Genomic DNA, 27385 nt, shown 5'->3' with positions numbered 1-27385 from the left:
TGCCAATTCCAAGGTGAATACCTATTTGAAGACCGGGAAGATACCTCAATTAGAGAAGCAGCTTGTGGATGAGGAGGAGGCCATACCCATCTTTCTCTTGGGGGACCCTGCCTACCTCCTTCTGCCATACCTCATGAAAGAGTACTCTAACGGTGGCTCTACACCATCAGAACAGTACTTTGGACTTATGCTGTGTAAGGCCCGCATGGTCATTGAATGTGCATTTGGTCGGCTGAAGGCCAGGTTTGCAGCTCTGCGGCGGCCTATGGACATAAATCTGCATGACCTGCCAAATGTAATTTATGCATGCTTCGTCCTACACAATTATTGTGAGGCCAATAATGAAAGTGTCGACATTCATGTTGAGCAGGAAGCCATACAGAATGAGTTCACCAGCCTCCCACACAGAGTAACAGATATGTCACTGACTGTAATGAGGGAAGCGGAAAGAGAGTGAGGAGAATTCTCACCAAGTACCTTGACCCTTAACCCATTCAGGACGGGAACCCCTTTTGGTGTTTTTTTCATTATGTTATACTTTAGCTATTGGGAAAATAGCAGATCTACAAGCTCAGTGCGGCACCGAGTGCTGTGCTACAAAATGTGGTGAAAATCTTTGGGTCGGTGGCCAAATACATATAATTTTTGGGGTCCTTATAGTCAGAAAACCACTGATATAGAAACTTTTTTTCTTTTTCTTTTTTTAGAATTGTCTTCAGGTCTAAGACCATTAATGAATTTGAAAGACTTTTGTTTGAACTTGTTCAAAACATTGCATTTATTTTGTGTAATGTGTAAATAAAATAAAATAATAATCTGCAATTCTGCATTTTTGTAAACTGAAATGATCTTCCCTGAGAGGCGTATAAATAATAAGAGCAAAAAAACAAAAACACACTGTAAACACAAATAAAGGTTTCTAATTTAAATTAACATAATCTTCACTCTCCTGAGTCTCCTCTTCACTCTGCATCAGTGCACGTCGGTACAGGAATGGTACAGGTGCAGGTGCTGGGCATGTAGGTGATGGTGTGTAGTGGTCAGGTGCTGGTGTGTGTGTGTATGGGACAGGACATGGGGCATATGCTGAATGCACAGATGTGTGGGTGTGCATGAACCTGGGTGGGGGGTGAATGTTTGCATGACCAGTGCTGCTGTTATTGGGGTTTGCTGAATATGGATGTGGTGGATATGGACCTGGTTGTGGTCGATATGGACCTGGCTGTGGTGGATATGGACCTGGTTGTGGTGGATATGCATGTGGTGAATATGGACCTGGGTGTGGTGGATATTGTTGTGGCTGGGAAGTTAGATGCGTGACGAGTATCTCAAAACTCTTGCTCATTCTTTGATGAGCATCAGCTATTCTATCAAGTCTTTCAGTGTTTCGCCTCTCTGCCTCCTCCATAATGTCAACAATTCTCATTTTCACATCCAGGTCTGCCTGCTGCATATCGATGCGAAGTTTCCTCTTCAGCCTGTCCCCTTTATGGGTGTTGAGGTGTTCCTTGAAAAGAGGGAGCAGAGGGAAAATATTCATCAATTCATTGTATAGCACCTTTATGATATGAAATGCAGCAAAAAAGCAAGGACATATAATAGCAGTGCCAGTAATGCAATACAGTGAGGACATGAATAACAAGAATAATTTGAAAAGCTCAACTAAAAGCATGTAGAAGTATATACTTCTGCTGCGCTTTAAAAGAAGACATATGCACAGACCAAGCCTAAATTAAAAAGTGCTAAATGGTATGGAATGGAAATGTAACCTTGACTCACAACTGCATAATATAGGTCGGACTTTTTAGAGTACGTATACCGACAGATGACTGAGGAGCAACATTGGGCGCGTTCGGCAATAGCGCACTGAGTGCACTGTGCAATGCAATGCTCCCGGTGCGCATTTTCGAACGCACCCAGTGTGTGTGTGTGTGTGTGTGTGTGTGTGTGTGTGTGGAGAGAGAGAGAGAGAGAGAGTGCGGGCGCGTGTGACTTTGTAAGTTACAGTTATTACACTATGCTAAATGACATATAAATGAACATACCTGGAGCATGGTTCTCCTTCTCCCGAAGTTCGTCGCCTGGCTGGAGCCCGGATCGTCGGAGGTTGTACTGGCGGCGACCGGGGAGTACTCTGGATTGTCTCCAGTAGTAGGCCTAGGGCTGTTCAGTTCAGATGATTCAACGGCCGCCTCTACCCAGGCGAAAAATAAATATATTTATTCCATACTTAAGTACACTTTTAGCACAGAAAGTATGTTAAATGTATACTTGTAGTGTCTCTAATCATATTAATAGTACATTTTTGCTAAATATAATATAAGTGAACATAAATTAATTTGTGATTTAGCACATTTGTGATAAGTGTACTAAATGAGAAATATATTTCAAATAGTATGAAAATATGCTTTTCATGAGTGCATTAGTTTTATGTTTACTTTTGTCTAACTTAAATACATATAATCACAAATACATTTGTGATTATTATATTTTAAGTACTTTATCAATATATTCACAACAAGTTCTCCTGAACATGCATTTATTGTAAGATGTACTTTAATTATAATAATTAAAAATACATTTGTGATTATTATATTTTAAGTCCATTAGCAATATATTCATAGCAAGTTCTCCTGAACATGCATTTATTGTAAGATGTACTTTAATTATAATAATTAAAAATACATTTGTGATTATTATATTTTAAGTCCATTAGCAATATATTCATAGCAAGTTCTCCTGAACATGCATTTATTGTAAGATGTACTTTAATATAATAATTAAAAATACATTGGTGATTATTATATTTTAAGTCCATTAGCAATATATTCATAGCAAGTTCTCCTGAACATGCATTTATTGTAAGATGTACTTTAATTATAATAATTAAAAATACATTTGTGATTATTATATTTTAAGTCCATTAGCAATATATTCATAGCAAGTTCTCCTGAACATGCATTTATTGTAAGATGTACTTTAATATAATAATTAAAAATACATTTGTGATTATTATATTTTAAGTCCATTAGCAATATATTCATAGCAAGTTCTCCTGAACATGCATTTATTGTAAGATGTACTTTAATATAATAATTAAAAATACATTTGTGATTATTATATTTTAAGTCCATTAGCAATATATTCATAGCAAGTTCTCCTGAACATGCATTTATTGTAAGATGTACTTTAATTATAATAATTAAAAATACATTGGTGATTATTATATTTTAAGTCCATTAGCAATATATTCATAGCAAGTTCTCCTGAACATGCATTTATTGTAAGATGTACTTTAATATAATAATTAAAAATACATTTGTGATTATTATATTTTAAGTCCATTAGCAATATATTCATAGCAAGTTCTCCTGAACATGCATTTATTGTAAGATGTACTTTAATTATAATAATACAAAATACATTGGTGATTATTATATTTTAAGTCCATTAGCAATATATTCATAGCAAGTTCTCCTGAACATGCATTTATTGTAAGATGTACTTTAATATAATAATTAAAAATACATTTGGGATTATTATATTTTAAGTCCATTAGCAATATATTCATAGTGAGTTATCCTGAACATGCATTTATTGTAAGATGTACTTTAATATAATAATTAAAAATATATTTGTAGATTGTATTTTTTAAATGCACTCTTAGCATATTTTAAGTAAATATATTTGTAGATTGTATTTTGAATACATTATAAATACAATACAAGTATAAACTTTCAGTATATTAAGTTTAAGTATATTAAGTACTAATGTGCTATAAATACTGCCAGGTGAAATGGGAGTGGCTAGAGGAAGTCCATTTCCCAGCATACACTGGGGCGCCAAGGACCGTGTGTTATTGTTCTTATTTGTGTTATTATTTGAATATTAGAATGTATACTGGAGTTATGTTATGGGTAATTGTGTAGGGTTTTGTTGTGGAGTTATTTGGTGATTTATGTTGTTTTATGTGATTTGTTAGTAAAACCATGAATATAAATGTCTGTTGGTTTGATCAGTCCCTCTCCCCTTTTCCCATTCATATGTATAGTAACATGGTTGCTCCAATTAAGAGTTATATATGCAAATATATGCAAATTTATACTTTTCCGAAGTATATATATAATATATATATACTTTGGAAAAGTATAAATTTGCATATATATTATATATAATGCTTAAAATGTATTTGGAGTATAAAAGTCATTAATTTGAAGTATACTTGTATTAGTTTCAAGTATACTATCAAATATATTTTAAGCACATTAGTTTGTAATGTTATTATATTAACACATTGGTAGTATATTTTAAATGTATTTATTTAATACTTGATATACACTTATAATACACTATAAAAATACACTATAAATATAATATAAGTCTGCTTTTCACTCATTGGAAAAAGTATACTTGGGATACTGGAAGTATATTTTCAATTTAACACTATTTTTTTGTAGAAAAGGGTTAAAAAGTATAGAAAAAATATATTTAAGATATGTTTAAGTAGATCTGATAGTGTATTCGAGATAACAAAGTATATTTTAAGCACATTAGTTCATAATGTTATTCTATTAACACATTGGTAGTATATTTTAAATGCATTTATTTAATACTTGATATACACTCGATATATTTGAAAATACACTATAAATATAATCTAAGTATGCTTTTCAAAAGTATACTTGGGATACTGGAAGTATATTTTCAATTTAACACTATTTTTTTGGTCACAAAAGGGTTAAAAAGTATAGAAAAATATATTTAAGATATGTTTTAGCACATCTTAAGTGCAACTTAAGTATAAAAAGTACAACTTAAGTAGTTTCAAAATAGCACAATTTAAATTCAAATAGTTTCAAGTACAAATAAGTACATTTAGTATACTTTAATAAAGTATACTAAATATATTTCTTTTTCACCTGGGTATAGCTGTAGTAGCTGGCGACCCTCCCCAGATTTGGACAAGGTGGACCTTCTTTTTTTGTTATCAAATGTTTTATATTTAAGACAATAAATCACAATAAGACACGTTAACACCATGAATAAAGAAAACAAAACACATATAAAAACAACACATAACAGCAAAAGCAAAACAAGGTGGACCCTCTTGTAAACAACAAGTGTGTAATGCTTTATTGGGTCGTCCACTCACAGTTAACAGTCTTTGTATTGAGTTGTGCTTGAAATGTATACTGTAATTCTACAAACTGTTGTGTTTGTACATGTGTGTGTTAATACATATTTCAATCAATCAATCAAAACAGAAAAACAAGCCCAAAGTCGCTTATAATAAGCAGACATGGCAACACTGAGTACACTGATTGCACTGATTACCAGAGACGAAAAGTTTTTATAATCGTCATAGGAGGGGTTACTAGGGTTACTAAGGGTTATTTACGCGACGTTTGTTTACTTTCTGTGTAGGAAGTAGTTATACGCATGCGTGACTTATGTCTATGGTTTATATAAGCGCTGCGTCACACGGACCCCACAAGGACACGCGCGACCTGGCATATATATGCATGCACTTTGTAGCGTGTTCATTCAAGTGTGCGTTCTCGTGTAAATGGTCCAAAAAAATGAGAACGCAACGGGACTTTGACGTGTTATATGGAGATGGTCCCCGTCTAAAAGAGGCCTTAGTCTTAGTTGTAGTCGTCATGGCTTAGTTTTTATTTAGTTATGTAGTTTTTGTCAGGGAAAAAAGCTAGTCGACGGACATATTTCGTTATAGTTTTAGTCGACGAAAACAACACTGCCGCATATACACGTAATTCCGTTATCAACGTTGAGCTTATATAAGGAATATAAGAGAATCGCTTATGCTGTAACAATAACTATAAGCTAAATAATAGGAACAATATGAGGCATAGCCTGAACCATCATAGCACTATGTATGTATTTATTTATTTTATTTAACCTTTATTTGACCAGTAAGAAGTTAGAACACATTGAGACGGAGTCTCTTTTAGTGTGAACTGGCCAAGAGGCAGAAACAAAATTACACTTAAATGTCAAATTACACAACAGACCAAGTTGTTGCACCAGGGGGAAACCATAAAAGGTGACACTTCCTGTGTTTGTAGCGTTCGACGCTGATGAAGTCCTCAGCCTTTTTGTGCAATCCTGATAATTCTGTACGGCTCTCCTATGAATTGTATCATGAATATATCAAACGAATCAAATCAAATCAAAAATGAAGACTTGAGGCCAGGGTCGAAAACCCGTTCGTTGTTGCTTCTCTGCAGCTACCATGCCAACTCTTAATACATTTAAAAAAAGTGTCTTTAAGACAAAAGTTCCTCGAGTGCCGGTGTTTTCTCTTTTAGAGATGGACTTACCCGACCGCGCACCCGGTAAATGCTTAGGCCCTCATTTATCAACCGTGCGTACGCCAAAATATGGGTGCACGCCGAAATTACCGACATTTTCGGCAGTTACCATTTCCGCCAAAGCTTGAAATTGAACTTGACAAAGTTCAAAAGTCACGTCTGGTCGGGAGCTGTCGTACGCTTTGTCCTCACCAGTTTTTCTGTCGTAGAACAGCGGGGCAGCATTGTTTGACCAGCTGAGAGGCTGTCAGAGGCATCTAAACATATATGTATTCACTCCTAAAATGTTTAGATAAAACTATGTAGGTATGTATATGGGCTACATGTAAAAAAGAAAAAAGTTAAGGAATACATCAACGATGTGTCTTTGTGTCATTATGAAATTAGTAGGAGATAAAATTGCGCAATTAAAAACAATGTTGCAAGTTAGATGCTTAAGCCATTTAAACAGTGTTTTGCATGAGCGCATATACATTTGGGCTGTCTGTGCTGAAATATTTCCATGACGGAGAGTCCCAATTAACGTGGGTAGTCTATACTATAGCCTAATCTACAGCAGGCCGTCTTTCTGGAGTTACGGTATGTGCAATCTCCTCCTCGTTTAAAAAAACAGGTTCAGGTTTTCGTTCACTAATATATCTTGTTGTATATTAAATTAAAAATACTTGAATAATTTAATATACAACTAACAACACACAGTGAAAGTTGCTTGCAAATTGCGATATGTGCGTGCGGGGGGGGGGGGGGGGGGGGGGGGGGGTGAGGCGGGCAGCAAGGGAAGCGAAGCGAGAGGAGAAACAGACAACTTTATTTAATTCATGCAGGTTCATTTCTTTAAGATACAACAAAAGTTGCGTGTGTGTGCGTGCGTGCGTCTGTGTGTGTGTATGAGAAAGGGGGCAGCAAGGCAAGCAAGGGATTTTGACTTGATTATGACTGATAATGACTGCCTTGACGACATGATAGCCTATGTCTCATGCAGGCATCACTCACCCACAGGACTTTAATATCACAGCAGTGCACAGTCTCACGCCTTCGCCGTGCACTGTGCACGAATGGGTAAAATTAATATAGGCCAGCCCAGCCTACAAACTAATTTGTGGCGACGTGGGTGTACTACGAAACCTGCACTCGAATCTGTGGCAGATTTTACACTCGATTGATAAATGAGGGCGTTAGTCTTTAACTAATTTTGGTTTTAGCATTATGTTATGCTTTAGCTATTGAAAAATAGCAGATCTACAAGCTCATAGTGCGCCACCGAGTGGCGTGCTATGAGCTTGTTTTTGAAAAATCGAAGGACGACTGACATAGAAACAAAGCTTTTTCAGAAAACTGTCATTTTCAAACAGAAATTTTTATAATCTGATCTCAGGTCAGAATGGGTTAAGAGAGTTGGAGTTGTGGGAGCTACTCTTAGAGTATATATGAATAGAGACGGCACCCAGAGGAAACCCTGAGGCGAAATGGAAATAGTGGCCGAATTTGTCATTGCAGCTCGAGCCAGCGCTTCTCCGTTGACTATCATTGCGCACGTTCATGTGTTTGAGGCCATGACACGTGAACGAATGTTTCATACGTGAACGCAGCACAAACGGCACAATGATAGTCAACGGCAGCGTGTTCATGTGTTTGAGGCAAATCCATCCCAGAATGCACTCTGTTCCTACCAGGAAGGAGGAGTGAAATCGCCTCATGCGCTTTTGAGCAACTCAATGCAAGTGGATGGGAGGAGAACTCGGGTGTCTTCTCTATTCATATATACTCTATGGAGCTACTACCTGATAGCCAAGAAATTAGCCAAATAATACATCCATGACATACCTCAAGAAACCTATACAAAGTATACAACAAATCTCCAGCAATGCTACACGAACAATGACCGGGTGCAAGAAATTGTGCAGAGTAAATAAATAATGTACATACAAAAAATGAATATAAGGGCCTATGCAAAGGCTAGTAGCCTACACGTCAACACTAACAATGAGTAAATAAATAATGTACATATTAAAACAGGACAAAATTAATATAAGGGCCTATGCAAAGGCTAGTAGCCTACACGTCAACACTAACAATGAGTAAATAAATAATGTACATATTAAAACAGGACAAAATTAATATAAGGGCCTATGCAAAGGCTAGTAGCCTACACGTCAACACTAACAATGAGTAAATAAATAATGCACATATTAAAACAGGACAAAATTAATATAAGGGCCTATGCAAAGGCTAGTAGCCTACACGTCCGAACATGTGCAGGTGTTGGACTGACAACTTTGCAATGTTTGTACGTAACTCGATATAACTTCAAACCAAACGCGGGTGAAACAGCACAGGCATTGTGGTTATCCGTCTCACAATGAGATGTATCACAATATGATGAATTCCTGTTCTGTTCTTTAGCTACATAGAAATGTCTATTTGTATGTCTCTAAATGTTTTCATGAATTGAACAATGTGGACCCTGTTGTAAACAAGTGTAATGCTTAATTGGGTCGTCCACTCACAGTTAACAGTCTTTGTATTGAGTTTGTGCTTGAAATGTACTGTAAATTCTGCAAACTGTTAATAAATATTTCAATCAATTGCGTAAAGTTTTTTTTTTTTTTCGACACTCAATTGTTTCCACCCAGTTTTAGCAATGGAAGATTGAGAGATTGCATCATTCTCTGTGTAAGTGAAGTGTTTACACACAACCCAGTTTGATCTCTCTGTCCACATGTACCACGTTACGTAATGATGGCGTGATTTCACAGAATGGACGATGGCACAACACAGCTCCGTTTATAAAAATGCAACAGCTGCACCAAAGGAGTTGGGAGAGGGGCTCAGAGACGAGGAGGACGGGTCATGATGAGGGCTTGTCTAGGCACACATGTCCTGCTCTCCTGCCTGTCCTTGATGCTGTTCTCTTTGTTCTCTTCCTCGCTCAACTCCTCGTGTCAGAGACAGGCACAGTTTAAGCTGAGCAGAATGTCCAGGCCCGGGGACGTTATTCTGGGCGGCTTGTTCGCGGTCCATTACTCCTCGGTCTCCCCGGAGCTGTCGTCGTTTACCGCCAAGCCACACGAGTTCAGTTGCTATAGGTAAAGTATATAGCAGCACACATTCAATTAAACCATTCTGACCTGAGATCAGATTCATACGAGGTTTCCACTGGACACACACTGGTCTGATTAACCCATTCTGACCTGAGATCAGATTCTAAAAAATGTCAGTCGTTTTTTTTCAAAAATAGCAGACCTACAAGCTCGTAGCCACTCGGTGGCGCGCTATGAGCTTGTAGATCTGCTATTTTTCAATAGCTAAAGCATATAACATGATGCTAACACTGCCCGTTCAGAATGGGTTAATAGCACGGACATGAATTTCAAACATTTTCATGCCATTTTGTCAAGTTGTCATGGAGCCCTTATATATATTTGAGAGAATGTGTCGACATCATGTATGTTGCATTTGGCCAATAATGCTCTCTCCAATGCTCTCATGTCTTGCTGGCTGTGTCATGCTACAGTATGTGATGTGTGTCCTATATACAGTAACTGCCATGTATTGATGCTATATTATTATGCGTTTGTCGGTGGAATCTCATCTGAAAAAGGTTGTGTGCCAGGGACACAAAAAAAAACTAAATGTTTGTCATATTTTAGTTTGTCAAATTTATACCAGATTTTTCACAATGTGTCTAGATTTCCCAGAATTTATTTCGAAATAGCCAATTTAAAATGTGTAGATCGCTGGTGTATTTTCGAATTGTTGATCAAGTATAAAATAGGACTAAAGTAGATGATTTTGATTGACAGCACATTTTGATAGCACATTTTGGAGAATGGTGAAACTTGCATTGATAGATAGTAAGTAACAAAGGATTATTTAATGTTGTATTTTTCTACATAGATAAATAAATACGCACGGTTTTACAGTGTTATGTTGTGTTAGTGTTTACATTCAAGGGTTCAGGTGGGCCATGGCCCAGGCTTATGCCATAACTGAAATCAACAGAAACCCCAGCTTACTGCCCAACGTCACCCTGGGATACATCCTATACGATGGCTGCATGACGACTGAGGTTGATTTCCGCGGAGCGATGTCACTGATCAGTGGGAGAGGGGAGACCTTTCCACTGCACGGCAGTTGCGTTGGCTCTCTGCCTCCCATCCTGGGAATCGTGGGTCCTGGCACCTCATCGAGTGCCATTGCCATCTCTAGAATATCAGGATTATACAGAGTCCCCATGGTAAGTTTCCTACTCGAATGCCCCCGTCATTTTTATATTCACAAATGTAAAATATTATACATAATGTATTTGGTTCTTTTTTTTACACGTTGACAATTTACAATTTAGGCATTTAGCAGACGCTCTTGGTCCAGAGCGACTTACATTTAAGCAAAAACAAAAGCATGGCATACATCACATATATAAAAAGTAGTTATCATGAATCATGTATATACAATATACATGTGTCCTATAAAGACAACTACTTGCAGGCAGAGCAGAGAGAGATGATGTGGAATGGATTGTGAAGCAGCTTTTCATCTGTGTTAGAAGTATAGACGCTCAAATCTGAGAGTAGGAATCCTACACGGCCCCCAGACAGGCAGACAGTGGCGCTGTCCATGGTGCTTGACCCATTTGATACCAGATTCTACAAATGTCTTCTAAATCATGATAGTTTTCAGAAGAAAACATATGTTTCTATGTCAGTTGTTCTCAAACATTTTCATGACAAGGACTCCCAAAAAAATATGTATTTGGCCGCAGACCCCCCATCTGAAAATATGTTGTTCCAGGGAGGGACGCCCCCAGAAGCAAATATTTGAGTTAAAAACGTTCCCTCTGAAATAATATATATTCAAAGATTTGGGCCACATTTTCACGGGGGTTTTTTTCAAAAAAATAACAGACCTACAAGCTCGTAGTGCGGCACTCGGTGCCGCGTTATGAGCTTGTAGATCTGTTGTTTTTCAATAGCGAAAGCATTTAAAACACCAAAAAGCACCTCAAACTGGGGATGCTTAGGATTATACATCGTTAGGGCAGTAGGGCAGATTGTGTTGGAAGTTAATGTCAGATGATCTCAGATCACATTTAATGTGATCTGAGATGCCTGCCCTCCTCGTTTGAAGGGGAAAAAAAGACAATCTAGCCTTTTTCTATCATTATGCTTTATTTGTATGCATTTATTTCTTCCTTCCTTTTCTCTCGTGCTTTTCTCTCGTGCCTTTTTCAGATAAGTTACTATGCTGCTTCCTTTTCAGATAACCCATTTTGGGCGGGAACCCCTTTTGGTGTTATAGCATTATGTTATGCAGCTTTAGCTATTGAAAAATAGCAGATCTGCCACCGAGTGGCGCGCTACGAGCTTGTAGGTCTGCTATTTTAGAAAGATCGAAGAACGACTAACATAGAAACATAGCTTTTTCAGAAAACTGTCATTTTCAAACAGACATTTTTAGAATTTGATCTCATAACAGAATGGGATAAGTTACTATGTTGCGTCCTTTTCAGATAAGTTACTATGTTGCTTCCTTTTCAGATAAGTTACTATGCTGCTTCCTTTAGATAAGTTACTATGTTGCTTCCTTTAGATAAGTTACTATGTTGCTTCCTTTTCAGATAAGTTACTATGTTGCTTCCTTTTCAGATAAGTTACTATGCTGCTTCCTTTTCAGATAAGTTACTATGCTGCTTCCTTTAGATAAGTTACTATGCTGCTTCCTTTAGATAAGTTACTATGTTGCTTCCTTTAGATAAGTTACTATGTTGCTTCCTTTTCAGATAAGTTACTATGTTGCTTCCTTTTCAGATAAGTTACTATGCTGCTTCCTTTTCAGATAAGTTACTATGCTGCTTCCTTTTCAGATAAGTTACTATGCCGCTTCCTTTTCAGATAAGTTACTCTGCCGCTTCCTTTTCAGATAAGTTACTATGCCGCTTCCTTTTCAGATAAGTTACTATGCTGCTTCCTTTTCAGATAAGTTACTATGCCGCTTCCTTTTCAGATAAGTTACTCTGCCGCTTCCTTTTCAGATAAGTTACTATGCCGCTTCCTTTTCAGATAAGTTACTATGCCGCTTCCTTTTCAGATAAGTTACTATGCTGCTTCCTTTTCAGATAAGTTACTATGCCGCTTCCTTTTCAGATAAGTTACTATGCCGCTTCCTTTTCAGATAAGTTACTATGCTGCTTCCTTTTCAGATAAGTTACTATGCTGCTTCCTTTTCAGATAAGTTACTATGCCGCTTCCTTTTCAGATAAGTTACTATGCCGCTTCCTTTTCAGATAAGTTACTATGCTGCTTCCTTTTCAGATAAGTTACTATGCCGCTTCCTTTTCAGATAAGTTACTATGCCGCTTCCTCTGCGCTGAGTGACGTGGATCAGTTCCCGTCCTTCTTCAGAACAATCCCAAAGAATGACTTCCAGGTAACTGCAGTACTGTACACATGTTCCACTCATAGGCCTATGCCGCCCTCTAGTGAGTGTGACTGGTATTGCGTAATAATAATCTGCGTAGGAGAGCCATGGATTTACCACAGTGGTGTTAGAAGTACACAGCTGTTTGAGTGGTGCTTATATATATATATATATATATATATATATATATATATATATATATATATATATAATAGAACCTTTGACCTTTTCCTGTTTATTCACCCCTGTAGCTGAGTCTGTCTGTCTCTCTCTCTCTCTCTCTCTCTCTCTCTAATTCAAAGGAGCTTTATTAGTCGAACGAGACAATCAAAATAGAACAATGTATTTACAAATAAATATTGGATATAAATAGGAATTTTGACCCGAGATCGGATTAAAAAAATGTCTTCTACATCCTGACAGTTTTCTGAAAAAGCTATGTTTCTATGTCAGTTGTTCTTCAATTTTTCAAAAATAGCAGACCTACAAGCTCGTAGCGTGCCACTCGGTGGCGCGCTATGAGCTTGTAGATCTGCTATTTTTCAATAGCTAAACCATAACATAATGCTAACACCAAAAGCGGTTTCCGCCCAAAATAGGTTAAATAAAGGTGCTAAACAGAGCTGTGTTATATTAGGACTTTGGGTAATACCATCTTGTGAAACTATAAAAAGCTTTTTCTGTCAGCTGCTATTTTTTGAAAAATCGAAGAACGACTGACATTTTTTAGAATCTGATCTCAGGTCAGAATGGGTTGATCAGACCCGTGTGTGTCCAGTGGAAACCTTGTATGAATCTGATCTCAGGTCAGAATGGGTTAAGGTGCTTGTATCCCATTTGACATCCTTCTCCTGTCACAAATCTCGCTGCTGTGTTTGCACATTGTTGTACTACGGCCTTTCTCAATCGCAAGACTGTGTTCACTGAGTCTATATCGAGTTCATGTTTTCCTTCATTTTGGGTCAGTTACTGTGCTCAAGTATTCTGCTACTGTGTATTCTCTGTTTAGAGCTAAATAGCATATTCCATTTTGCTCTGGTTTTGAGTAGATTTTTCCCAGTGTGTGAGATAATTAGTGGGTATCGTCCTAATTCTGCTCTGCATGCGTTATTTGCCGTTTTCCATTGGATGCGGAGAATGGATTTGCAGAATTCTGCATGCAGAGTTTCAATTTTGGTGTTTATCCCATTTTTCCGGTTCTTGATCGGCAAGTTGGGCCCCAGACTTCGCAACCATAGAGGCAAATGGGTTCTATAACAGAACCAACCATAGAGGCAAATGGGTTCTATAACAGAACCAACCATAGAGGCTCTAAATGGGTTCTATAACAGAACCAACCATAGAGGCAAATGGGTTCTATAAAATGGTGCATTTATATAGCGCCTTCATCCAAGGAGCTTTACAGAGATTGTGCATTACATTCACCCATTCACACACACATTCACACACCTTTTTTTTTTTTTTTCTTTTTTTTTAAGATATTTTTTTGCGGCTTACGCCTTTTATTGATTTTTTAAGGGACAGATAGTAGGCTGATAGGAAACGGGAGAGAGATAGGGGGATGACATGCGGTAAAGGCCGTGTCGGGTTCGGGAGTCGAACCCGCGGCACACCGCGACTGGATCACCAGTCCGGTGCCCAGACCGTTACGCTACGGCCTGGGCCTCATTCACACACCTTTACATAGATTGTGCATTACATTCACCCATTCACACATACATTCATACAACAATGGCAGCGGAAACCATGCAAGGCACCAACCTGCACATCGGGAGCAATTAGGGGTTCAGTGTCTTGCTCAAGGACACTTCGACAGTAACTCTGGGGGAGCCCGGGTTCGAACTGGCAACCTTGCGGTTACCATCCAGGCACTCTACCCCTGAGCCACCGCCACCCTAACAGAGTCTAGTATCTTTAGCCAGGTTTGTATTGGGATGTTTAACTTTTTTTCTCTCTCTCTCTCTCTCTCTCTCTCTCTCTCTTCAAAGCACCACTCAGTTAAGATGTGTCAGATTTTTTTGTAATACCACAATTTAGTAAATACTATAAAATAATTAAAATAATAATAAAATAACATTTTACAAAGTACAATACTCATTACGAATGGCTCACCTTTGTACGTTTTATATTTTGTCCAACAAAAAAAAACAGCAGCTCTATATTTGAATATCTGTAGTAGGGCGTTTTTCGGATTTCTAGTGGCGTTTCTCCATCGGTTTTCCGAAGAACGCGCCCAGTGTGCAACCACCTTTAATGTGTGGTTTGTAATAAGAGAGAGAGAGAGATTGATTGATTGATATATTGATATATGTATTAACAGTTTGCAGAATTACAGTACATTTCAAGCACAAACTCAATACAAAGACTGTTAACTGTGAGTGGACGATCCAATTAAGCATTACACTTGTTTACAAGAGAGTCCACCATGTTCAATTCATCAACACATTTAGAGACGTACAAATAAGACACTTCTATATAGCCAAAGAACAGAACAGGAATTCATCATAATTTATAACACCAGGCCGAAGGCATGGGGGGAGAGTATGTTTTGCACTCCGTCCGTCCGTCCGTGTGTCCGTGAGCAGCTAATCTCCGGCACCGTTAACCCGGTCGATGCCAAATTTTGCACACACACTCCCTGGATGCCAACGATGAACCTCTGCCCCAAAATTTCCAGAACGGCCTGTTATAGCGCCACCAGGAAGCCGCTTTGTGCAAAACAAGTTTTTGCACAGTACACCTACAGATTTTGTCCAAACATCGCGCAAATTGGTACACAGTCTCTCTAGTTTAAATAATAATTCAGATTGTATTAATATTAACTCTACTACATACTTTCTTATGCTTACTCAAGTAATTATTTACAAACACTCCTATCCTCCTGGTGGAGACCTGTGCCCAGAAGGGCACTTTTTCTAGTTCATCATAAATTCCTCCCTTAGGTTCCCAGGGAATAGAGCTGAGTAAGATTCTTTCCTCATCAGATTCAAATCCTTTTAGGTGCGCGCCATGCTGCAGCTCATGATGCGGTTCGGCTGGACCTGGGTGGGACTGCTGTTTGGCGACGACGCCTACGGCCACAACGCCGGCCGGACCTTCCATTTGGACCTGGGCCTGTCCGGCGTGGGCTGCGTGGCGTATTCAGAGGCTCTGCCCTTTGACAACGACCGGCACAAACTGGACCGGATCGTCACGGTCATGAAGGAGTCCACGGCTCGTGTGGTCATCGCATTTGCGTATGGAATCTTTATGGTAAACATCATGAACGAGGTTGGTTTTATTATCAGGGAGTTTTGTATGTACAGTATGTATTAAGGTTGGGGCGATATGCCAATTATTTTCAACCGCCCATCGTCTGACAAATATTCGCCGATTGACGATGTATTCGTGTCATAAAAGTAAAGTGAGAACAGCTCACTGCAGGTCGCAAAAAAGCCAGATCTACAAGCTCTCATGGTGCCGCGTCCTGCCTGTTTTTGCAGTGCCGTTCGCTACGCGTTGAGAGCTTGTAGATCAGTCTATTTTTGCAGCGCTGGTGTCGGGGTTCGTTAAAAAAATAACTTAGATTACAGGCGGATATGAAGTTCAATCAGTGGGTTGCAGCACCAGTAGGGGCTACACGCTAAGCTAACTTATGATCCCCGTGCCTATACACTGACACTGACTGTATATTATTAAACTGCATGGGTCTGGACTCCGGAGCTTAAACAACATGTAGGCTACAGCCTCCCTCAGCAACCAAGGCTCCCAGCCTTTACTTTGGCTGGCGGCTGCCGTAAGTGCCGTGCCCCGGTGCCCGATGCTGCTGAGTGCGGGGACTGTGGGAGCATACATTATAACGGAGGAGGTGATTTCCACCCGGCCGCTGTTACTACTTTGCTGGGCCAAATTGATTCACATGTTGCTCACACTTTATACTGTAGGTTAATTGGGCTAAATCGTCCCGAGAAATGGGCTAAATCGTCCCGAGAAATCGCCTAATAAAAATATTGGATTAATATATTTGCGATTGACGATGTATTCGTATCGTCACCCAACCCTAGTATGTATGTATGTGGTTAAAATGGGTAGGGTTTAAAAAAAGGGCAAAAGCATGCTCTGTTGCACTGGCCTAAAAGTGGGTCCTTAAAAACTGCTTCCACTTCTGAGATGTATGTTGTTTGTATGTATGTATGTATATATTTGGTTAAAATGGGTAGGGTTTAAAAAAAGGCAAGAGCTTGCTCTGGTGCACTGGCCTAAAAGTGGGTCCTTAAAAACTGCTAAAACTTCTGAAATGTATGTAGGTATGTATGTATGTGTGTATGCATTTTAAAAGGGGTGCTTTTTTGTAAAAATCCCTGCCCGCAATATCTTCATAATTATATAAAAAAATAAGTCCAAAATAGGGTTACCAGTGAAGGGCAAACTGCCTATTCACTGGGGACTATGCAAGGCAGAGGCGTCCACCCCCCTGAGTCCAAGTTTAAGCTAGACCGCATACTTAATCCATTCTGAACGGGAACCCATTTTGGTGTTAGCATTATGTTATGCTTTAGCTATTGAAAAATAGCAGATCTACAAGCTCATAGCGCGCCACCGCGCTACAAGCTTGTAGGTCTGCTATTTTTTGAAAAATCGAAGAACGACTGACATTTTTTAGAATCTGATCTCAGGTCAGAATGGGTTAATCAGACCAGTGTGTGTCCAGTGGAAACCTCATATGAATCTGATCTCAGGTCAGAATGGGCTAAACCATACTATGCAAGGCAGAGGCGTCCTGAGATGTATGTATGTATGCATGCATGTATGTTTGTATCGTTTCATATTATGATATAATAATGGTTATAAGGATTCTGAAATAAGTTACACTGAAGGAAATGCATTGCCTCATTATATCATACATTATTGTGTGTGTGTGTGTGTGTGTGTGTGTGTGTGTGTGTGTGTGTGTGTGTGTGTGTCTTTCCACACCCTCAACAGGTGTTAAGACAGAAAGTGACCGGTCTGCTATGGTTAGCTGCCGCGGGCTGGGCGTCAGACCCTAAGTTCCACGCTCCTCACTACATGCCATACCTGGCGGGCACACTAGGGGTCGCCATCCACCGTGGAGAAATACCAGGATTCAAGGACTTCTTGTCAAAAATACATCCTCACGATGACGACATTACAAATGAAAACTCCATAGTGAGTAATTCTGTATATATGATATTCCATAAACATTCTCCCGGGGTATTAGGAAAGGAAAGGTACTATGTTTACCCAGGGTAACTGGACTAAGCTCAAGAACTTGTTTACAGCCAGGCCCTGCTCATAGAACACTTCATGGTAGGGGTTCAATGCCTTGCTAAAAGGGCACTTCAGCGGTGGTAATTTTAACGTGCTGGTCCGGGGATACGAACTAGCGACCTTCCGATATCAAGACCGCTCTGCAAACCGTTCGGCCACCGCTGCCAGAAGGGTCATTTTTATCATTTACTGTGGCTTGTGTGTGCACCCCATCGTTTATTTGTAAAAGAAGAAAATACACACAAAATATTGAATGAAGCCACGTACAAAATGTCTGGGATGCACACAAAAGGCTAAGTAGTTGAAATGAATACCCCCTTTTTTTGCATGAATCTGCAACAAACCACTCCATTCCCGTTGAAAAGCATTTGCAGAATCTGCCCTCATAGGCAGAATCACAGTTCTGTGTGACAGCCCCATACAGTAAGTAAGTAAGTAAGTGTAACCCTATTGTTAAATGGTAAATGGGTGCATTTATATAGCGCCTTTATCCAAGGCGCTTTACATAGATTGTGCATTACATTCACCCATTCACACACACATTCATTCATACACCGATGGCAGCGGAAACCATGCAAGGCACCAACCTGCACATCAGGAGCAATTAGGGGTTCAGTGTCTTGCTCAAGGACACTTCGACTTTAACCAGGCCCGGCACCACGAGGGGGCAAAGCGGGTGTTTGCCCCCCTAAATCAACCTCTTTGCCCCCTTAGATCAAATAGTTACAGACAAAACAATGGTACATTTCCAGGCATTGAAAGGAAGGAAGCCAACGAAATCGTGCGCCTCCGCCCTCTATAGATATGCAAATGTGGCACATTGTCTTCATGTCCAATACCTACCCCCGATTGCCCCCTCTGTCATTTCATCCTGGCGCCGGGCCTGACAGTAACTCTGGGGGAGCCCACAGGGTTCGAACTGGCAACCTTGCGGTTTCCATCTAGGCACTCTACCCCTGAGCCACCACCACCACGACAGGAAAGGCATAAACGATATTTAAAGGATTTTTTACAGTATCTGTGCCGTACAAACCGATGGCTACACTATTAACAGTTTAACCCATTTGGGTGGGGCGGGAACCCCTTTTGGTGTTTTAAACGTTATGTTACAATTTAGCAAATCTTTGAATAATATGTTCATTCAGAGTTTCAGTTTTAAACTCAAATCTTTGCCTCTGCATGGGGGAGGTCCCTGGAACAACATATTTTCAGATGGGGGTCGGCGGCCAATTACATATAGTTTTTGTGGTCCTTGACATGAAATATTGAGAACCACTGATATAGAAACATGAGTTTAAAAAAGACATTTTTTGTTTTTGTTGACGTCAGGCCTATAAATGGGTTAAAACAGGATCCCGAGTTCTTAGTGGCTGATGGTGAATTTGCTAACACTTCCTGACTGGCACTGCACAGAACACGAAAATAAACCCAATAACATTTCCCTCTTCATTTGTAGTGATTAAACAGCGCGGTGCCTCCACTGTGGAAATACCACACCAGTTATGGTATATCTGCACTTAGCCCTGGTCCAAGGCTTACAGCGAGTCTCTCTCTGACGCCTTGTGGAAGTACCTTCCACAGCCCTCTGGTCATATTTCCATATTCCATATTTCGCGAACCGCCAGGATCACATTGCTGGCGGTTCGCGAGGCGTCAGAGAGAGACTCGCTGTAAGACTTGGACCATGCAGGGCTAATTAATCTGCACTTCCCCAGAACATTATTTAGAAAAATAATGTGTATGACAACCTTTACCTTAACAGACACACAGGTCCACAACAATTAAAAGCATCAAAACATGCGTTTATTAATTGTCTGACTGAGAGTGTGTGTGTGTTTATATTGTGTAACAAATATTTTAAACAACAAAATGTTATATCCCTGTGCTTTAAAATGTAAACCAACTCTGTTTTGTTTTCTTTACTCCCGGAATTAATTTGAATCAAATGTTTGTAACTAAACCTATTCATTTTCAACTAAATGGCAGTATGCAATAGCCGTTTTAGAATAATATATATATACCAGCAAGTATCACAATAGAAAATAAATGGTTTCAATAACAAACAAACAAAATACCTTAAATCCCAACACAAATAAATGGTAAACGGTTTTGTACTGTTCAAAAACAAAAATTAAACAATACCTATCCCTTAACCTCACTGGTGAGGAAGTATCAAATCAAGAGAACCTTTCAAACATTTGTCTTCAACAATAATTAACCCTCTGCATGAATTCCCAAACAGACATGCCATCCCAAAACAGAGAAAACCCCCTATAGATGGCGCCACAAGTCTCCTTTTTCAAACACCCAGTCCAATCCAGTATTACAGTTCAATAACCTATAGCCTACCACGAAGGGATTGGATTTATAATTCGTTGGGGCCCAGTTGGTTCACATAAACTATCAGTCCTGCAGTTTGGTATAGCAAGCAATATTTGTACTCCAATCCCTGTCGTCACACACAGTACTCACGAAGTCACGAACCACTTGTAGAACGACACAGCCGTATGGCTTTAATCCTCTCGCTACTGTGACGCGGGGGAACCCTCAGATACTGCCCGCATGGCAGGCACTTGCAGCCGGGCGCAGTCCCTCCAAGCGCCGGGGCTCCTCCTCCTCTCGGCAACAGGCACTCGAACACAAGCTTTGTCCAAAGTTTAGTGACAGTTTAATGTCCGCCACGGCTCGCACAAGTTGCGCTGCATTCACGTGCACAGCGTATGTCTTTGTGGTTGAGTTGCAGTCGTCAATGAACGTGCGAAACACAGTTTATGCCACTGGGCAGGATAATAAACTAAAGAGATGACGACCTGTCTTCTCTTCCTCCTTTCTTCGGGAGGCGTACTATCATCCGACAGAGCATTGCTCCGAAGGAGCAATGCTCCGAGGTGCGCTGCGGGTCGGGAGAGGGTTGCGGTTAGGTTTAGGTGTCTGCCCCGGGGGAGGTTAGGGTTAGGGTGAGGGAGGAGGTAGGTTGTCGTTCGGACCAATGCTCCGTCGGATGAAAGGCATGCACTCCCTTTCTTCACCCGCAAACTGGGCACAATGTACCAAAACCTCCCACAATGCTGGTGAGGTAGCCTACACCCCTCCTTAACCTCTAACACCCGCATTAATTTCTACTTGCAAAAAAATGATTTCAACCTTACTACTACTTTGTACTACTAGGACTAAGACTAAAAAATATGTTGAAAAATGTTCAAAATTGTCCAGACATTTTTAATTTGTGTGAATGCCAGCCTCTGTGGGGGGTATTTATATGCAAATATCATGACCAATGGCATTGAAATGGCATTGCAATGAACATCACTGATGACGTTTAGGTGAAAAAAAAAGTAATTAAATAAAATAAAATTGTTGCTAAAAAGCAACGCTGGGTGTTAGAGGGTTAAAGATAACATGCCCCCCAAAATGTTTAGTTAAATACAAATAGATGACATTAAAACCATACGTATTAACAGGGCCCTACATAAGTAAGTAAATAAGTACATGTTATTTATAAAGGCCTTTTCCAAAAGAAAGTGCTGTAGCCTACAGTGGACAACAAGGTACAAAATAAAACAATCAAATTAAAACATTGACCTGCACAAATAGGTCAGGTAGACATTTCATTTCACAGGTCAAAATGCAAACTAAATATAAATACGTTTTCAGCAAATTCTTAAAACTGTCAACAATTATAGTTACCAGTTTAGTCGTTATCTCACGTTAGCTTTTGGAAGCAGTAGGCCCCTATAGGTCTGATATGTATAATCATTGCGTTTCTTTCAGGTGAGGCAGTTTTGGGAACACACATTCCGGTGTAAATTTGCACCCCTTCCACCAGAGTGGGTGGACGCTGGTGGAAGGGTGTGTACTGGACAAGAGGACCTGGGAACAGCAGAGACCACCCTGTTGGACGAGCTGTCTGAGCTCAGACCAGAGTATAACACGTACAAGGCTGTGTACGCTCTGGCCCACGGCCTCCATGACATGCTGCAGTGTGTCCCTGGAAGAGGGCCTTTCCCTGGGCACAGCTGTGCCACTCTGCAGACTATACAGCCATGGCAGGTGGGATATTAATTTACACTTTAGTCTCTTAAGGGCCTTAAGAATGCATATTTAAATGTGACATTGGTAAATTGCATGAAAAATGGTAGGATGGAAAAATAAACTTTTTTTTAAATGGTAGGCTCATACATAGTCTGGATTACTACAACTACAACATGACGTCACTGAGCCGCGGTGAAGAGCAAACCACCGCCACCGCTCCAGCCCTTCTCTCTGTTTTTACTCACCACCGCTCAACGTTATTTCAGCTCCGGTGGTCACCTCACCACCGGAGCGGTGGTCACCTCACCACCGGATCGGTGTGGTCACCTCACCACCGCTCAACGTTATTTCAGCTCCGGTGGTCTGCTCACCACCGGAGCGGTGGTCACCTCAGCGCCGGAGCGGTGGTCGCCTCACCACCGCTCAACGTTATTTCAGCTCCGGTGGTCACCTCACCACCGTAAATCCAGACTATGAATAGGCCTTTAGTAAATGTTAATGTGTTATAAATAAATCCAGACTATGAATAGGCCTTTAGTAAATGTTAATGTGTTATAAATAAATCCAGACTATGAATAGGCCTTTAGTAAATGTTAATGTATTATAAATAAATCCAGACTATGAATAGGCCTTTAGTAAATGTTAATGTGTTATAAATAAATCCAGACTATGAATAGGCCTTTAGTAAATGTTAATGTGTTATAAATAATGTCATGCTGAAAACAATAGCCCTTTCTTTCTAATGGACTAATGCATAGACTTGGAAGGGTCTATGCTATTTATATAGCTATTTTATTCATAGCTATTCATTAAGTCCCTATCAGAAGGGTCTATGCAGTTATTCATTAAGTCCCTATCATTACAAAAATGTTTAATGATCGACCTTTCATCAACCAAAAAGTTATATTAATGATAAAAACATAATCATGCCGAAGACAAAGACCCATACTTCAGCTCAATCTACTGTATATCAAGCCTTCCCTCAGGCACAGATGGCTGGCATTATTGTGTTGTAAATAATGCAAGGGTGTAGTTTATACAACAACGGTCCATCTTAATGTATTGTGCATATTATTGTATTCGAGAAGTAGGTTTTTGAAAGTCGATCTCGTCAGCTTCATTAGTTGTACTTTGTAGCTTGTTTATTACGTGGAAAAGGTCAACTTCACCACGTCGTTCGGCGAGGACGTGTCGTTCGATGAGAACGGGGACGTCTTGCCCATCTGGGACATCATGAACTTCGCCTGGCTCCCTGACGGACGTATGGAGGTTCAACACGTGGGCGTGGTCAAGAAATCTACCGCGGCAGGCGAAGAACTCATCCTCGACGAGGACAAAATCTTCTGGAACTTTGAAAACTCAAAGGTCACGTCTTTGGCTTTCTAGAAGTTATAACTAGTTACTTCATGCTGTGAATGTAAGTTAGTTTGGACAGAGATTGATGATTTATAACTAGTTATTTCATACTGTAGTGTGAATGTAAGTTAGTTTGGACAGAGATTGATGATTTATAACTAGTAATTCATACTGTAGTGTGAATATAAGTTAGTTTGGACAGAGATTGATGATTTATAACTAGTTATTTCATACTGTAGTGTGAATGTATAAGTTAGTTTGGACAGAGATTGATGGTTTTCTTTACTGTCCTCTGCAGCCTCCTCGGTCGGTGTGCAGTGAGAGCTGTTCTCCTGGAACCCGTGTGGCCAGAAGGAAAGGAGAACCGGTCTGCTGCTACGACTGCATCGCGTGTTCTGAGGGAGAGATCAGCAATGAGACAGGTAGGGTTACATAATGTAGCTACAGTAGATGTACAGAAGGTTATAAGAAGACACGTGTCTGTCCCTTTAACACAAAAAATGCTGGAAACGTATCCATACGCTTTATTAATATCGAACGCCGTACGCGCGAAGCGTATCTATACGTTTTATACGTTTTTTTATTGCTTACTGTACATCAACGTCCTATGCTCCAGGACACCGAAGAAACTAACAGCGATCCTCTCCAGGAAGGTCCGCTATGTGATCCGGGAGTAAAAAGCCCCTCCCTCCTGAAAAGAGGTCTGTCTGTGGCGAAGACGCTCCCTCCTCCAATGCCTCCATTACACGTATGGGTCTGCACGGCAACGGCATAGACCAACGCAGATGTCAGGGCATCTAAAATGGAGTTACCCATACTCTAGTAGTAGTCTAGTGTCTGTGAATACACTCGATTCCCCCTCCCCTCCTGTTTCTACATGGTTTCTCCCGAGGAATCTTTGTGGGGGGAGTCTCTTCTGCCCGGATCGCATTGCAGTTTGAGTTCCCCCCCCACTGGCCCCAGGCCACACTGCGCCTTGCAATCGCCTTGCACCGCTCTCTCATTCTCGGAAAAAGATATAACGCAGTCGTGTCGATTTGCCCTCTGCCAGTATATAAACCAAGAATAATCTTCAACGATCGCCATTTCATAACGTTTTCAACACGCACACGGCACACGCCATGATCAACTAACTGCCTGGCTACGTCTTCAGTCTTCACCAGCCATCGCTATCCGTTGTGTGCATCGCCATCGCGTTTTCACTTTGTTTGGGCAAAGAAGCACGTCGAAGGACCGCCATGATCAACTTACTGCCTACGTCTTCGTCAGCCAATGCAGCCATCATCGCTATCCGTTGTGTGATTGTGGATGTAGGCTACATCCACGGTATCGAGAGAGACGCCCGGCTGTGATATAGGTCTTATCACTGCAATTATAATGAATAAAAAGGCTACAATCACACAACGGATAGCGATGGCTGCATTGGCTGGTGACAACGTAGCCTCGGTCCCAGGCAGTTAGTTGATCATGGCGGTCCCTCGATAATACGTCATTACTTATCTGCCGTGGATAAAGCTCTTTTCCATCGCTGATCTCTACTATACGTGCTTCTTTGCCCAAACAAAGTGAAGACGCGATAGCGACATAGCGTTGTCCAACAAAGCGGCCAGTTATTTGATCATCTCTCTCTCCTGTGCTTCTTTCCTCAAACATGTCCAGACATGTCAACCTCAACCACTAAACTCACCGATCCAGTAACGCATCTCACCGTTATACTATCGTTCTGAAGGCAGATATAAAAATAAACATAAATAAATTATTGTCATATACATACTACACACTGAATGAAAGCCCTAATTGTCTACTTTTAGGAGGAAAACAAATACATAATATTGATCCCATGTACAGTTTGTCAGTAGGCTATTGAATGCAGTTGTTCAGGTCCAACTATTATTCACAAAATAAGGCCTATAGCGACATGTACATATTATATACCGTATGAAACAGAAGACCCTCTGCTTTCATAAGAAAAAAACTAATACTGTAATAATAATAAAAATCACACCCCTGTGAAGTGAGCATTTCCTCATGAAGTTATCATAGCGAGTTATAAAGGTTTAAAGTCACAGAGATTGACAGGCAGATATAAACATAAATAAATTATTATCATATACATACAACACACTGAATGAAAGCCCTGAATGTCTACTTTTAGGAGGAAAACAAATATACAAATATATACAAATATAGTTTGTCAGTAATTGGCTATTGAATGCAGCTTGCGCCCACCAGAGAGGATTTCAGAAAATGCATGGACCAGAAGAACTATTATTCACAAAATAAGGCCTATAGCGACATGTACATACTATATACCGTATGAAACAGAAGACTCTCTGCTTTCATAAGAAAAATACTTCTACTGTAATAATAATGAAAATCACACCCCTGTGAAGTGAGCAGTGCAATGTTGCGCAACATTGCACTGCTCACTGCTGCTTCACAGGGGTGTGATTTTCATTATTATTACAGTAGAAGTATTTTTCTTATGAAAGCAGAGAGTCTTCTGTTTCATACGGTATATAGTATGTACATGTCGCTATAGGCCTTATTTTGTGAATAATAGTTCTTCTGGTCCATGCATTTTCTGAAATCCTCTCTGGTGGGCGCAAGCTGCATTCAATAGCCAATTACTGACAAACTATACATGGGACCATGTGTATTTGTTTTCCTCCTAAAAGTAGACATTCAGGGCTTTCATTCAGTGTGTAGTATGTATATGATATTATTTGTGTTCATTTTTATATCTGTCTGTCAATGTCTGTCAACTTCAACCTTCCATATCTCTGCTGTTTTTTCAAAAGAGCAGCGTGCTGCGAAAAGCAGGTGTTAGAAAAAGGTCAATATCTCCAGAATGGAAGATGGTAGAATCATATATTTTTTTTTTAATTGAAGTGGACTAGTTTGGCTTCCTTTTGATTTATGCGGTGTGATTCTCGCTATAAGAGGCCCCTCGCTGTGGGCCCCGAAAAAGTTCAGAAGTCCCAATGTTAATCGCTCAGCACCACCAAGCCTGAGCAAATAGAAAACTCTAGCAATCAATGTGTTAATTTCCTACCACTTTGTCAGACTCTACAGAGTGCACAGTGTGTCCAGAGGACTTCTGGTCCAGTCCCCAGCGTGACCGCTGTGTCCCTAAGAGCATTGAGTTCCTGTCCTACCACGAGGCCCTGGGGATCTCCTTAACAACCATCTCACTGCTAGGAACACTCGTCTGTGCCGTTGTCCTGGGGATCTTCATCTATCATCGAGCCACGCCCATGGTCCGCGCCAACAACTCAGAACTCAGCTTCCTACTTTTGCTGTCACTCAAACTATGTTTCTTGTGCACACTCCTGTTCATTGGCCGTCCCAGACTCTGGACTTGTCAGATGAGGCATGCAGCATTTGGGATCAGCTTTGTGCTGTGTGTCTCCTGCATCCTGGTAAAGACTATGGTGGTGCTGGCTGTGTTCAGGTCCTCCAAGCCTGGGGGTGCAGGCATCATGAAGTTCTTTGGTGCTATACAGCAGAGAGGAACAGTTCTGATTCTTACTTCAATCCAGGGAATAATCTGCATAGCCTGGCTCGTGTCTGCCTCACCGACTCCTCATAAAAACACACAGTACCTCAGTGATAAGATAGTCTATGAGTGTGATGTGGGATCAATAGTTGGTTTTGCGGTGTTACTAGGTTATATAGGCTTACTAGCACTTCTCAGTTTCGTCCTGGCATTCATGGCTAGGAATCTTCCAGACAACTTCAACGAAGCCAAGTTAATCACGTTCAGCATGTTGATCTTCTGTGCCGTGTGGATAGCCTTCATACCAGCATATATCAGCTCTCCAGGCAAATATGCAGACGTCGTGGAGGTGTTTGCTATTCTAGCCTCTAGTTTTGGAATTTTGCTGGCGCTGTTTGGACCAAAGTGTTATATAATCATTTTGAAACCTGAGAAAAACACTAAGAAGTCCATCATGGGTCGAGGTGCCACCAAGACGTAG

At 40.3% G+C, this 27385-nt stretch overlaps 1 protein-coding gene across 1 annotated transcript; it reads left to right on the top strand.

Moving 5' to 3' along the window:
* Positions 1 to 2052: 2052 nt before the first annotated feature.
* Positions 2053 to 27385, top strand: LOC310867475 (extracellular calcium-sensing receptor-like; the record flags this gene model as incomplete). The annotated part of the gene is made up of 10 exons (XM_083777590.1): positions 2053 to 2202; positions 9279 to 9418; positions 10293 to 10569; positions 12672 to 12758; positions 15750 to 16001; positions 20569 to 20772; positions 21789 to 22067; positions 23208 to 23414; positions 23704 to 23827; positions 26472 to 27385. The coding sequence occupies 10 exons, from the start codon at positions 2053 to 2055 to the stop codon at positions 27383 to 27385; spliced, it is 2634 nt and encodes an 877-aa protein (XP_083633716.1).

Source organism: Protomyctophum parallelum (assembly GCF_964188405.1).
Source record: "Protomyctophum parallelum genome assembly, chromosome: 12".
NCBI classification, from domain to species: domain Eukaryota; kingdom Metazoa; phylum Chordata; class Actinopteri; order Myctophiformes; family Myctophidae; genus Protomyctophum; species Protomyctophum parallelum.
This window is presented reverse-complemented; position numbering and strand designations above follow the sequence as displayed.